At 50.1% G+C, this 12,166-nt stretch overlaps 1 protein-coding gene across 3 annotated transcripts in view; it reads right to left on the bottom strand.

Annotated features, from left to right (window-relative positions):
• Positions 1-4,115: 4,115 nt before the first annotated feature.
• SSBP3 (single stranded DNA binding protein 3) overlaps positions 4,116-12,166 on the bottom strand; it is a 55,590-nt gene continuing 47,539 nt past the window's right edge. For all 3 annotated transcript variants that reach the window (XM_027879090.1, XM_027879091.1, XM_027879092.1), the window contains 11 exons: positions 11,499-11,565; positions 11,313-11,389; positions 8,379-8,443; positions 8,223-8,271; positions 7,936-7,971; positions 7,679-7,733; positions 7,151-7,221; positions 6,320-6,398; positions 6,067-6,095; positions 5,782-5,883; positions 4,116-5,240 (listed from right to left, as the gene is read on the bottom strand). In XM_027879090.1, the coding sequence (XP_027734891.1) occupies positions 5,211-5,240; positions 5,782-5,883; positions 6,067-6,095; positions 6,320-6,398; positions 7,151-7,221; positions 7,679-7,733; positions 7,936-7,971; positions 8,223-8,271; positions 8,379-8,443; positions 11,313-11,389; positions 11,499-11,565 (660 nt within the window). In that variant the 3' untranslated portion in view covers positions 4,116-5,210. The remainder of the gene's footprint in view (positions 5,241-5,781; positions 5,884-6,066; positions 6,096-6,319; positions 6,399-7,150; positions 7,222-7,678; positions 7,734-7,935; positions 7,972-8,222; positions 8,272-8,378; positions 8,444-11,312; positions 11,390-11,498; positions 11,566-12,166) is intronic.

The raw sequence follows: 12,166 nt of genomic DNA, 5'->3' as shown, positions 1-12,166 counted from the left end.
TGGGATGCAGGAGCTGTACATTAAATTAGCAAATCCCTCAATAGTTAGGAGAAATGCTTGAAAGAGAAATAATCTAGTAAGAGTTGCGCTGATCTGAATCGTGTTAATCCTGCCTGCTCAAGGGATGCCTAATTCAGCTTGTCAGTGTAAATCTGCTCAGGTCTGTGGTTTGCATCCTGGTACTTGGGAATATATTTTAGTACACCCGTGCTCTGTGGAGCCTGTAGGTGTTTGTTTCTCGGGCTGTTGGTTCCCTGCTGTGTCACATGGACCCTGCTTGACATCCCTTCGCTCTTCCGGCTTCGGATCATTACTCGTCCTAGGGAGGAAACCCTGTAGGGCAGCCAGCTGCCTGCTCGCATTCCTGAGCAGAGAGGTTCCCTGAGGAAGCCTGCTGGAAAAACAGCTGGGGTGGGGAGGGGGCTTGGAGAGGTGAAACACCTCCCTTGCTCTGAGTAGATATGGTAATCTGTGGAGATAGTCTGTGTGGGAAAGAGACAAAGTCCCTACAGATGCTTTTACCTCTCAACAAAGACATCTCCATCAGGGCAAGCAATAGAAGAGGAGGGAGCAAGGGAAGCTGGAATCCTGTCTCCGAACTGAGCAGAGACAAAGCACGAGCACAGGGAACGATGCTTAAAGGCAGAGCAAAGGAAGTTTTAAAAAATGGTGGAAGCAGTGAGACAGGGGAAGATCAGTGGGAAAACAAGGCTTCAGAGGTTTCATGAGGCATCAGAAAGCCGCTGGAGCTGAGGGGATCACGCGCAAGCGTGCGAGACCATGTCCCTGCTTTGCTCAGGGCAGAGCTGGTCTCACCTGGGGCCAGGGCGAAGCAGCACTCACGTTGCTGGAAGGAGCAGCTGATCCTTGTGCAGTTTGCTCCTCTGAGGTTCTGCAGGGGAGCTCAAGAGGGGCTGGGTGAGGCTTCCAGCTTGGCACCTGGCACAGATGCTCAGGTTGGTCAGTCGTGGTCCATGGACCAGGCATGTCCGTGGTATCCCACTGCTCTTCTTGAGCACGCTGTGCATGGTGTGGCTCTCCCAGTTCCTCCAGTGTGACCTGCTGGACTCGGCCCAGCTGAGGGAGGTGGGACTGGGAGCCCGACAATGGGTCACAGAGCCTCATCTGGGTTGGCATCAATAAGTTATAAAGGCTGGTCAGCAGGCAAATGGCGCTACCTCAGCACGGACCACGGGCCAGGCATTAACTTTTAATGAACGGCAGCCAGGGGAGAAGAACACGCAAGAACTGGGTGGCAGGAGCCTGAGATGAGGACCTGGCAGAGCCTGGCTGCCCAGAGCAGAGTTCTGCAGCCACCACCCCCAGCTGCCTGGGGATGATGCACACAGTGCCATCCCGGCTCCACCACTCCACACTCCCTTCCACTGAACCACTCCCAGTGCAAAATCCAGCTCCATGGGCTGCACTCATCATGCCGGCAAGTACACCCCGTGCTCAGCCTGGAGGCCCTGGTTGTTCAGATCTTCCTCCTGCATTTAATTTAATGAAAACTAATGGGGAGGACAATTATCCCTGAGGTTGGGCCCAGGAGATGTTTAGAGGAGGGAACTTGGCAGTTTCATGGTGATATATAATAAAATTAGCCTGTAACCCTTAAGAACCAGCGGGAAGGACTTCTCTGTGCCATGCAATAAAAACAGGCAGCAGTGCAGGAGCCTGGAGCTCAGGGCAGCTGAGCAGGGCCTGGATGGTCAGTGCAGGCAGGGATGGCCCCAGGGAGCTGAGAGGGCAGGATTTCCTCATCAGCATCAGCTATTAACCCTTGGGGGTTGCTCGACTCCAAGTGATGGACAATGCTCACACTCTGCTTTCTGCAAAGCACAGGGGACGCAATTGCCTGGACCAAAATCCATGCTGGGACATGGCTGCGGACCCCATACATGGAGATTTGTGGCATTAATCTGGAAGCAAACATTCACAGGTAGCAAAGGGTGCAAACACACCCCTCTCCTCAGCCCCACCGTTAATGACATGCTGATGGGCTCTGCAGGCTGTCATTTCTCTGGCTGGTTCCCAAACCCAGCAGCCATCCAAAGCATTGTCCCCTCAGCCTTCTGCCACACAAGCATCCATGACAGCATGTGACTGCACAGTGCTGCTGCTGGAATTGCAGCAGTGATGTGACTGTGGGTGCTGGTGCCAGGTGGGAGCATTCCCCAGGACAGGCAGAGCTCCAGGATAGCTCACAGCCCCGAGTCCACAGTCCCCCAAGCCCACAGCATCTTGAGTCTACAGCCCACACTTGAACATTCCCTCAAGGAGCAAGAGCTGCACACTCACAGCCAACCATGTCCTGCCTGAACTAGTCAAAGGCAGAGAACAAGTCTCAGACAGCAGCTCCTGGGAGCATTTCAGGCACCCAGCACTTGCAACCACCCCTGTAAAGGCCTAAAAATTCTCAATCTCTCCCCAAATGCTACAGCAGTCTTTGATGCTGCTCATTAGGGAACCAGGTCAGCCTCGCCTGGACTTCTCCATTCTCAGCAGCTCCTTCAGAGCCCGGATCTGAGTTTTATCCTGCAATGGTGCAAACCCCCACCCACCACTGCAGCCAGCCCTTGCCAGCAGACCCCACTGCAAGCCCAATATGTATGTATGTATACACATATGTATTTGAAGGTTAACACTCCAGTCTTCCTATCCCTTGCTTACCTCCCAGCAGTGCAGGACTCCAGCAACGGGAGGTGGCCGGACCCAGCTCCTCTCCCAGGGAGCTGCTGCATAGGATTGCCTCCATTGCCACACTGGCACTTTGTCTCCTCCAGCCTCTAATGAGGTAAGCCCGGGGGTCAGTATACAAAAAAAAAATACCCTTTTTAGCTCCTGAAAGTTCCCCTCTGCCTGCAGCATGGTGGTCTGGGTGCAGGGAGACCAAGAGTCCAGTGAGCAAATCCTCAGCCCAGTACAGACAACACCGACCATTTTTCTAGGCTAAAAGCTACATTTTCAAAACGCTTTAAAAAAAAAAAAAAAAAAAGGAAACAAGCAGGCATTGTTAAATCAAACCTCTCCCAGCCCCTCAGGTCCTGCACCGCAGCCAAATCCCTTTGGGATCCCTTTTGGGGCCAACTTCCAGCCCCCTTCCCCCCAGCTCTGCATCACTTCTGCTCCTGCATCCCAAACCTGGGGTTTGGTCCTTGATAGAGGTTGGAAAAAAATACCCAACTCCCGCCCTGGGTCTGGCAGCAAACACCAGGAACAAACAGCAGAGCACCAAAATCAAATGTTTATGTTGATATTTATTACAGCATGGGGAGGGGGGAGAAGGGGGGAGAACCGTTTCATTCAAAAAACCATCCGATACCAATGAAGACAATAATTTAGCTATTCATTTTAAAATACATTAAAACCGGTCCTTTAATTTCCTCACGTCAGAAGAAAAAGAAAAAAAGAAAAAGAAAAAAAAAGAAAAAAACCCCAAAACCGAAACAAGATGTGAAGTGGAAAAGGAAAAAACTTGACCCCTTGGGGAGCCCCTGGGTTTTGCTGATGTGAGAAATCCATGTTCAGTTATTACCTGGAAAATATTAACCTGACTGTAACTATGAGACCGACTCCCTCAGAAACCCCATCCCAACCGCCCCTCCCTCCCCAGCAACTTTCTACAGGTAAAGCACAATGAAAATGCCTAGGAAAACGAAGGCAAACATTAAAAAAAGAAACTCATTACATACTAAAAAAAAAGTTTTGTCATCTCATGTCTTGCAGTCAGAATAATAAAAACAAGCCAAATGTCCCCCAAAAACATTTCAATGAAGGGGTGCGGAAAAAAGACATCCCTTTAATAAAACATTATCAACAAATATCGTACACAAACTACAATGTATAATTATTTTTTTTTTCCCCTCTTGGTAATTTTCGAACCAGACTACAAGGTAAGAAAAAAACACTGAAACAAGATACAATGCTTTCAATAATCCGCACAAAGGTCAAATCCAAGGGAGAGAATATTTTACAGAATATGATATACATGGAGCAGAAATGGGAGCTGCAGAAAAACAAAGACCAAACTACAGGGTAGTGTCATGTACAGAGATCCCAACCCGCCGCCTTGGCTCGTCCCTTCCTCTCCCACCAGAAGGAAGGGCCTTCGATGCTTGCCATTAATTTTTATTTTCTTATTACAGAGCGAGCCTACAGAATAGCAAGGTTACATTTTAACAACAAGAATTCCTTAAAAAATATCTCCATCCAGTTCCAAATCATAGATAAGTGAAATCCTGACAAGAGCACATCTCTAAAGAAAAGAACCACCCCCCCCCCCAAATACCCCTAAAACAAATAAAACCCCCAGAAAATCCCAAAGTTAGCTGGAGATCACAGTTTCAAAGTCCCAGGTCAGATTAACTCTCTCTTTCGGTGGATTAAAAAAAAAATTATTTAAAAAATCAATTTTTGCAGTGAACCAGCCTGAAGGATTCTGGGGAAGGGAGGGACAAGAGATTTCTTCTTGTACTCAGAGAGGGGGGGAAAGACTAACACAGTGCATGCCACAGTCACAGAGAGCAAGATCACGATTCATTCGAGGATGTGATCCTAGAAGGGGTCACCTGCGTTAACAAGTTTATAACGAGGTGGTGGAGTCTCTTCCCCAAAGCAGATCTTGTTAACTGGAGGAGGAAGCGTTGTGCTGCAAACAAACAAAAAAACCCCCAAAAATAGAAGGGAAAAAAAACCCCGAAACCAAAAAAAAAAAGAAAAAAAAAAAAGAAAAACAGGCCTTCTGAACGAAAACCACCATTGTAAACTGTCCAGTTTATTTAAAAAAATGACTACAACAGAGACAACATGATTTCATATCTAGACTAGCTTCCTGGTGTCGCACGGCACAAACATACAACAGGTTCGGTTTCTGTCTTTATTTAAAAGAACAAAGCAAAGAGATCGGAGTTGGGTGCTAGAGGCTTCCGTTTGTTTCCAAAAAGAAGTGTCATGTACATATATAAACCCTTCTGCACAAAGAAGGGTCTTGTCATGTCTTGAAATATTTTAAGTTTTGTCCTTCATGTTTTATGGAATAAAAAGTTCAGCCTTTTTATTGCATGAAACTAAACCTGGGGTTTTGGCCCCCGCCACGCGTGTCCCTGCCCATACACCTAGATTCTTCTTCTTCTTCTTGCATAATTCGTTGAGATCCTCCGAACGGCAGCTGACTCTCTTGATCCTGGAGAGGAGGAGGGGGAGGGAAATCACACACTCATCGTCATGCTGGGGGAATACTGGAAGAGAGACAGAGACAGGGTGAGAAACCAGGCAGGTCAGATCCCCCGGCCATCGGAGGGGGATGCAAAAGGAGGCTGATGACAACTACACAGCAACCTAATTGGACCTAATAAACTAGGAGGAGAGGATATGCTGGAGACTCAAGTTTATCAGGGCATAATGTGAGCTGTAACTTGCTTTTCCGGGAAGAAAATCAGCAGAACAGTATGGGGTGAGATGCAATTTAAAACAAATAATTAACATGCACACGTGTATATGCTGCTAATAGAGGAAGAAGAGGAGGGATGTCTGTAGCCACCCATGGAGCCTCAACTCGGCCAGGTCGGCACAGCCTGGCTGCATCTGCACCAGCTCCTCTCCATCCTGCAGATCCTCTCCTCTCCACCAGTACACACTCATCCCACCAAGGACCCCAAGCTTCCACCCACCAGCATATTTCTTCCTGCCCAATTTTCTGTCCCAGAGCAGCTCACATACAGAACAATGATCACTCTCCCCAGGAACTGTCCCCCCATCCCCAGGCAGGCACTCACTCACATTGTCATTTTGGAAGGAATGGAGAAAGTTGCCTCCCAGCTCCCCGTCGTCTCTTGGAGTGCCCGGGGGATTGCTAATGCCACTTATATTGTTTGGAGAATTCTGTGAGAGATGGGAGGGGAGGTGGTGAGCAGGTCCCCATGCCCCCCGAAACACCATGGGGGCAGGACATAGCCCTGCCCGCCCCAGTCACGTTTCCCAACATGTCACCATCCATCAGGGTCACACTGGTACTCCAGTGCCAGGAAAAGGGGAGCCCACACACCCACCCTGCAAGCCACTTACTTTTGGAAGTCCATCTATGTCTCCTGACCCTGCACAGAGGGGAGAGAAAGGAGAAGAGCCTTACTGAGCATGCAGCCATGGCCCAGAACCCCCCGCTCAGCTGCCCCCACACCCCATTCTGATTTCCAGCTCTGCTTTGAGCCACTGGTGTGAACTGGGCGTCGACCCTGGGATGGGAGCAGGCACTGGGATGCTCTGCCAGTGTCCCCAGGGAGCGAAAGCCCATTGTGGCAGTCCCCTGTCCGTCACTCACCTAACGATCCGTTCATGTGATGGGGCTCCATGCCGCCCATGCCGCCCATGGGGCCGTCAGAGCCGGGGCCCATCGGGAACTGAGGAACAGAAAGGTGACAAAACCAAAATCAGTCACAAGACCACTCCAAATATCTGCCTCGGTGGCTCCTTGGTGAACATCTCCCCCACCCAAGACATCCCTCATCGAATGGGACACATCATGGAATCCTAGAATTGTTAAGGTTGGAAAAGACTTTTGAGATCACAAAGTCCCAGCTGTCAACCCAGCACCACCACTAAACCATGTCCTCAATGCCATATCCACAGGTTTCATGAACACTTCCAGGGATGGTGACTTCACCACTGTCCTGGGCAGCACGTTCCAGTGCTTGAAACCTCCTTCCACGAAAAAATTTTCCTAATATCCAACCTAGACCTCCTCTGCGCAACTTGGGACCATATCATCCCCTGAGGCTGTGAGGCCTCAGGGGTCCTGCGGATTGTCCTATAAAATTTGGCTGAGTGGCAGACCCAGAGCCATGGCAACACAGAGGGCTCCATCCAACCAGCATCTAATGAGATTTAAGGCTGCCTGTATCCCACAAAACCCAGCACCTCTCCGGGCACGCAGCTGCCACTACCTCGGCCGGAGCAGCAGGACCGCTGCTCTCTTAATAAGCATAAAAAATTAACAAAGTTGCCCAAGAGTTAATCGCTTTTTGATGGTTTGTTTTATTTCTGTTTTGTAACAAATGGCTGAAATCAATTAAACTGCTTTACTCTCAACTGATGAAGTTAATTATGATTTGTTATGGTATCTGATATGTAAATTATTAGAAAGCAGACTTACATTCGATCGACTGCCTGCGGGCGGTACTGGATTAATCATTGTGTAGATGTTGTCACTTGAATTTGTTGAATCTGTGGAACAGTGAAGCCCAGTAAGTCGGGTGATTAATTCATTTCTTAATTAAAACAAACTCATGCCACTTGAACTCATTCTTTTGTATTTTATCACCTAAAATTCCCTCTAACTACCACCATTTTCTGGCTAATTTGTATTTAATGAAGATCCACAAAGTTTTTAATCACAGAAATTCAACTGTGAAAAATAATTCAACTCCTGGTTGTGAAGTGTGGGGAAGTAATTCCTCACCTCCCTGAGCCCCCCAGCTACCAGATCCATAGGGGGATGTAGGAACACCCTCAAATGCCATCCCAAAGCCAAGCAGCCCATGCCACTCACTCCCCAGAAAGTTGAAATCTGTTGTTTGCCTGTGGGCACAGCCCAAGGGCTGGGGGTCTCCTGGAAGGGGAAGGGGTAGGAGCCTGAAGGGCTGGTCTGGGAGAAGGGGGGTCTTCCTTGGAGGGCTCATACCTGCAGGACTGGGCATGATGGGTGTCCCTGGAGGACCACCGCCGCCGGGGGGACCCTGCAGAGAGACAAAGATGCATCAGATGTGCAGATATGAGCATTGCCCACTGTTCCACGTTTGCAAACACCAGCTGGACCTCACACCCCCAAAACCAGCCTGGTCACTCCCCATGGCACCAACTGCATCCCAAACCATATGAACTCCTGTAACATCTCAGCACCCCAATGACAGGATGGACAGATGGAGCAGAAGGACTCACCACGTATGTACCAGGCGATGAAGAAGAGTATGGAATCTGTAGGGAGAAGAGAGCCAAGTTCAGCTTCGGGGTGCATGGGGGCTCCACAGGCTCCCAGCAGGACACAGCTGAGAGCCCCCACTGCCACCTCAGCCCGGCCAGGATGAGAAACTCAGGGGCCCAGCAGTCTAAGCAAGAGGCTGGGAATCTCCTCTCATTAGCAGGATTCAGCTAACAGGGAATGGCTCCATTTGCAGGATACTTCCCAACCAACCCTGCTCTTGCTCCAAGGACCATGGGATACTCACTGAGTTAGCACTGCTGGGATTCGGCCACGGTCTACCAGCACCCGGCCCCCTGGGGTCAAAATTAAACAGGAAAAAAAAGAATGTTGTGTTTTAATCCGTACAGTCCCGCAGTCCTGAGTCAGCAGTCAAACATCCCAGTGCGGGGGTTTGCCTTACATGTTAATTCCAGGCATGCCAGGGCCTAGGGAGTTGGGTGGAGGTCTCATGCCGCTGCCGTAGTTCTGCAACAATAACCAAGAGTCAGTCTACTGTAACAGGAAAGGACACTAGACAAGAGAAGGGGAAAAATCCCCAATAAACAATCAAAAAAACAAGCAGATCTGTTTGTAAAAATGAGATTAATAAAAAAGTTAATGATGATGAATGTAGAGGCAATTGGTAAATATATCTATATATTGCTACATATTTATAAAAAAACAGGCAGCTCAATATGGATGGGAGCCAGGCTGAGCCCTGAAGTTCCCCCTCCCTGCTCTCTGAGGCCACATGGTTGAAGGAAAAACAACCCCCTCCCAAGTCTGGGAGACAAATCCACTCCCAGCCTCTGGTGCCAACAACAGCCTTTTAGATTTGTCCTTTTGTGCAGGAGAAAACAGGGGCAGGAAGAGAAAAGGCACCACTGGAAGGTTCCTGCTGCAGTTTAAGGATGGGGAAAGGCTGCATGAGCTCCATGTGAAATGGAGCATCCCCTGCTCTCAGGATGACAACTGGAGTAGGGAAAACCAAGCCAAGCTTGTTTTCCTGGTGCTCTCCAGCTCTCTGCTCCAGGTCTGCAGCCGTGGGGAACAGGCAAGGGCAGGCAGCCCCTTGAGGCTCCTCTCCTGGCTTATTCCACCCTGGCTTAGCCTCCAGCTGGGACCGGGAGCCTCAGATCTGCATCCCCCATCTCCTAAAACCAGCTCTAGTACAAAGCCAAGCCCCAGGCGGCGAAGGAAGAGGAATCCCCCGAATGCCGCGCTCCATTTGGTCTGAGCTTTGCTCCCTGTGCCCTCCAGGCGACGTGCAGCCGGATTTAGGTCGCGCTGGCGCTCTTCCCCTCCCACCTCCCTCCCTGTTCTGAATCTTTTTGGGCTGTATTTCTGCCATTTAAAGAAAAAACTGCTACTGCAGAAGGAGTGATGGCTGGCCACTTCCCATTCCACAGCCCCTCAGAGTGCTCCAAGCTGGATTTTAAGTACAATACTTCAGTGTTGTCAATTTTTCACTGGATTTATGGATATACCAGAACATGGCACTCTGCTGAGGGCATCACTAAAGTTTGTTTTGAAGAGGAAGAAAAGGGTTTTCCCCAAACAAATTACCGGCAAGTCCTTAATTGATTGAAATTTCAGCCATTTACACTGAATAGCAGCATCAAACCCCTTGTTTAAAAAAAAGAAAAAGGGCTCAGCGTTTTTAATTGGAGCTGAAAGGCTGGAAAACGAAGCCAGCTGAAAGATGCTCAGGGAGGGTGGGGAGGGAACGCAGCTGTGCTGAGCGACCTGGATGTTGGGCTCTGGCAAGACACCGCCAAAACCCAGGGAGCTACAAATCCTCTTCATAGAGGCGCTGGCAAACCCCGTCCTGGCTTCTGCAGCGATACAACTGGGACTATTAAAGGGAAAAAGGCAGCAGCAACCAGCTGAAAGGGATGATTCATCACTGGTGTGTAATAAGGAGCTGCTGTCAGGACGCCGGGATGTCCTGGCTGGATGCTCTGCAGCTCTCTGGAATGATTTGGGGAGTATTTAGGAATGTCCTGATGCAAAGCTTGAAGAAAAACAAGCCTTGAGCATGCAAGGTGCGAGGGGCTGCTGGGCTAGGGCTGGTATTTTTGGTGGCTGCCTGTGCAGGCATCGATTCCTGGATGTCTGGGGGGAAGGCAGCGCCCGCGGGTGCCAGATTGGGAAGCCCAGCGCCTCTCCAGGGAAAGGCTGCCTCTTAAAAAACCTCTCCCTAATGTACGTACACAGGGAATGGTGGAGTCAAAAATAAAGCTCTGAACATTTCACAACTCCTGCCGGCTCCCGGAGCTGCTGCCATCCCACGCGGCGCTCAGCGCGCGCTCGCCGCTTCCAAGTTTCTCGGCGAGCTTTGGAAGTGGGAAGCGAGCAGCCTCCCCCGGGCAAGCCGCCGCCGCTCGCCTTGGCGCAGGCCACGCTGGCAAATGCCGGGTTTTTTTTGGGTGCAATCCTTCAGGAAAGGAGGATTTTAAGCACAGCAGCAGTGCTATTGGAGGACTTCTGCAAAGGATGCTCATGCAGGTTTTTTATTCCCTGCCCTAGGATGGATCCAGGCGTCCGTGGACATGGCTGAGCATCCCTGAGCAGCATCATCAGGTTGGTGTTAAAGAGATGACACAACTCTCTCTTTACACAACATTCACTTATCTCAACAGTCTCTGGGGAAAAAACAAAACAAAACTCCAGCGCACCCGCCCGTCTCTTGACAGACTCTGATCCTCGCGCTACAAACTCCACGTAGGCGACGATGCAGAGAGGATAAACCTCCAACCAAAATATGGTAATCTGGTTTTGAAGTCTTGTAGAAGGAACAAACAGGAGTGAGTCAACAATAAGCCACTCCGGAAAGCGAATCAACAGAACGACAGCATATATTAACCCAGATCTGCTTAATTTCAAGAGTTTACTCCCCTTTCCCGAAATAGAGAGCTCAAGCAGGCAGCAGGAGGGGCAGGTGGAGGGGAACCTCACAGGGGAAAGCCTTATTCCCTTGCTAAAGGGATCTTTGCCATTTCTTTTTATTTATTTATTTTAAATGCAAGCCTCCTTTCCCTTTCCTGCTGTTAGGGTCGTAACTATTTCCCAGGCAGGCAGTGTAATGCACTCAAAGGCTGCTCCAGCACAGAGCTAAGTGCCATCCCCTCTGACAGAAGGGCAGGAGGGAGGCTGCAATACCCTTAATGAGCTCTGAAGACCTCACTCATGTTAAAAGGACGGATTTCCAGATGCAAGACTAATGTAAAATGCATTAACACTAATGTGGGGACAGGGCGGGTGTGGGGGGGGAACTCCCAGCCCTCCAAGCCCCAGGAGGTTGTTCCAATGGTGTGCAGTGTTTTTGCATGATGCTCTTTGGAGCTGGGCTTACCTGTGGACCGGGACCCATGGGGCCCATCCCTCGCGGAGGATTCATCCTTTGCATGGGGCCGCCCATGTTGGGGTGCCCTGTTGGGAGCAAAAGTAGGGGATGTTACATGGTACCGCAGCCCGTTTAGGTCCCAAACTGACAGCTGAGGAGAAACGTTAATGTTCACCCCTCCTCTGCTGGGCTTACCTTGCTGTCGCGTGGGATCCATTGAATTGGGCAGCAATGGCTGTGTACCGGGAACGGCACCCGGGGGCTGTGAAAACAAGGCAAGAAGATTAAAAAAAATTAAATCCTGCGTCCCGCTGCATCCTACACCCCACTTCTACAGCCTCCAGATGTTTGCCTCCCTCATCTTTTTGTAAACACCCTCTAAAACCCAAACAAGGCGCCAGAGTTTTCTCCTACCCGCAGGCCACGCAATTTCAGTCTGTCATATTTTAGGGCAGTGGGGGAAGCCTGAGGCTGAGAAGGGCAGAGGTGTGAAATCCAGCAGGGAAAGGTGACCCACAGGATGGCAACCCAGTACTACACAGCAGCAGGGCCAAAGAGGTCACAGTGATTCCATGGGCTGTGGAGAAGAGATGCTCCACGTGCAGCAGAGCAGCAGTGGGACCCCTCCCCACGCAGGCAGAGGGGAAGGCAGATGCTCCCCGTCCCCAAACCCACGCTCTGCTTGGGCAACACTGCTATTTAAAGTTCAAAGGCTGCTCTGAACAGATAAAGGGGAAGCAAAACGCAGATATCATCTGCCTAGGGGAAGCAAACTGTAAACAGTTTTGCTACAGTGCTGCCTTTTATTTGGATGCCGACACTGAGGATCCCACTGCTGGAGCACAGCGCAGGCACTGGGTGCA

The sequence above is a fragment of the Empidonax traillii genome, unplaced genomic scaffold (assembly GCF_003031625.1).
Source record: "Empidonax traillii isolate 1590-97213 ecotype Southwest subspecies unplaced genomic scaffold, ASM303162v1 scaffold50:size1795014, whole genome shotgun sequence".
NCBI lineage: Eukaryota > Metazoa > Chordata > Aves > Passeriformes > Tyrannidae > Empidonax > Empidonax traillii.
The sequence above is the reverse complement of the archived record's forward strand: the minus strand, read 5'-3'. Positions and strand labels throughout refer to the sequence as shown.